Source organism: Mangifera indica, chromosome 19 (assembly GCF_011075055.1).
Source record: "Mangifera indica cultivar Alphonso chromosome 19, CATAS_Mindica_2.1, whole genome shotgun sequence".
In the NCBI taxonomy this organism is placed as follows: Eukaryota; Viridiplantae; Streptophyta; class Magnoliopsida; order Sapindales; family Anacardiaceae; genus Mangifera; species Mangifera indica.
In genome coordinates this window covers 7,419,756-7,421,836 of record NC_058155.1, presented here as the reverse complement: position 1 = coordinate 7,421,836, position 2,081 = coordinate 7,419,756, and the positions used below count along the sequence as shown (strand labels likewise).

Genomic DNA, 2,081 nt, shown 5'->3' with positions numbered 1-2,081 from the left:
TTTATATGTTTTAGAAAATTATAATTCAATTATTAATTGCTAAACATAATAAATATAGAGTAAATGATTTTTAATAAATTCAAACCGTATTTTTTTATTTGATTTTAAATTTTATGCTGAAAATTTTTTCAAACTGTGTCAAACTAGACAATTGACACCCATTCGATGTAATAATGCATTAGATCAGGTCCAATTTAACTTTCTAAAGCTATAATTTCCTGGCTTTCATTAAGAAAAGGTTATTGGAATCAACAGGATACTGGACTGGGCTTTCACAGGTTCAATTAGTCCAAGCCTCTATTAGTAGTGGACCTAATAGTACCCACAGGCCCCCCTTTGTGTAGCATAAAGTTTATGGGACATTAGTAAAAGGTAAAAGGCAAGGGCCATAATTCCACAAACCTAACCTAACCGTTGCACAACGGATTCTTTCCCGGCAACCAATTTCAAAAATCTGAAAAAGGAAGCAAGTTAACTAAAGCAAATCCCAATCTTTCCTTTCCCAGTTTTTTTAAAACACAAACACCAACGCTATTCTTATTTGCCTCTCCATCTCAAATTAATTTCAACAATGGGTTGTTGCTTCGGTAAATTCAGTCTTAGGAAATCAAAAATTTCCACAGAAGAATCAACCCATGTTGAAGACAAGCTTGTCATCTCACAAGCTTCCGAAATTCCAACTCCAATTCCTCTCTCAAACAAAATTTCCCCGTCACCTCCTTCACCCCCCAGTTGTGCTTCTTCTGTTTCTTCCTTTACTTGCAGCACAGGCAACACCACTGAATCATGCTCGGCAATCTCAACTGCATCTTCCGTTTTGAGCTCCAAAGATAGATCTTTCTCCAATGAGTTTCTTTGGGCTTGTGTCAAGGAGAATCCACATGTAGTTCGCATTAATTCCATCAAGGAAGCTGCTCTTTCTTTAGCAACCTCTAAAGTTGAAGCTCAGATGTTTGGCTCGCCTGCTAAGTCATTTGTGGCTCCAACACTGATCAACCACTCAATCCCACAAAGGATTAAGTGTTCTACACCACAGAAGATAGTCCGGCTATCAGAGCATAAACCAAGTACGCTTGTCCTGCGTCACCAGCCGAGATCACCAGCTACTTTAACTCGACAAAAGAGCTTTTGTATGGATAGGCAGAATTCTTCGTATTCTTTGCCAAGTAGACCCTTGAGATCACCATCTCCCAGCAGGAGATTCAGTACTGGTGATAGTAACAGGGGATTATTAACAAATACCCATATAGAAAGTTGTTCAAAGAGAATAGCCGGTGCTAAGCTAAATGGAATAAATTCAGTTTCCTCTTCGCTAAAAAGAGAAAATTTTAGGCCTGCAAGTCCAAGCAACAACAATTCAATGGGATTGCGGGTTTGTACGAGGAATAGAGAGACTTGCACTTATAGAATTGGCTCTAAAATTGATGAAGTTGCAGCCAAAGAAGCAGTCGCTGAGCAGGGGAGTGAGTGCTTTCCCACGGAGGACATTGATAATCCTCTTATCTCCCTGGATTGTTTTATTTTTCTGTAGAAATTAAGATTGTGTGTGCATGCATGTTTAATTTTGCTCATATTGTCCATAGGATTCTTGGTTTTTCAATCTTTCTGATTGTTTATTTAAACTATTCATGTATAGTTTTCAAAAGCATAGATAAATTGGGATCAAATTCTGATTGATTTGTAGTTGATTTGGCTGTATTCCTCGTGCCTTCTGTGCTAATTGAGGGCATGTTATAATGTTTGCTGGTTTGAGAAATTTTTGGTGGCAGAAGAATAAAATTCAATTCAGTAGCTGATATTATTATGTTAGATTTGGTTGATGATTCTCATAATAAGTATAATTCTCTTAGCTTCACAGGGTCATCCCATGTAAAAGGCATTTTGGACAACATCAGCAATTTTTTTAAGCTTTTAATTGAAATACAAAAATATATAATTCAACATTATATTTTAGTAATGTAATATGTGTTTATATTAACAATAATATATTACTATATGATTGAATAATTTTAAATTAAAAATAATTTTTATAATTTTATATTATAAAAATATATACACATATTTTTTATTAAAAAATTAGT

General features: G+C 35.0%; 1 protein-coding gene across 1 annotated transcript; it reads left to right on the top strand.

The window, feature by feature from the left end:
* The first annotated feature begins 559 nt into the window (after positions 1–559).
* LOC123203743 lies at positions 560–1,756 on the top strand. The gene has a single exon (XM_044620203.1). It carries the CDS (start codon positions 572–574, stop codon positions 1,529–1,531), a length of 960 nt encoding a protein of 319 aa, XP_044476138.1. The 5' UTR covers positions 560–571; the 3' UTR covers positions 1,532–1,756.
* Positions 1,757–2,081: the final 325 nt, after the last annotated feature.

Excerpts from the sequence above, each read along its gene's own strand:
- LOC123203743 (XM_044620203.1), top strand. The coding sequence starts at position 572 with ATGGGTTGTTGCTTCGGTAAATTCAGTCTTAGGAAATCAAAAATTTCC.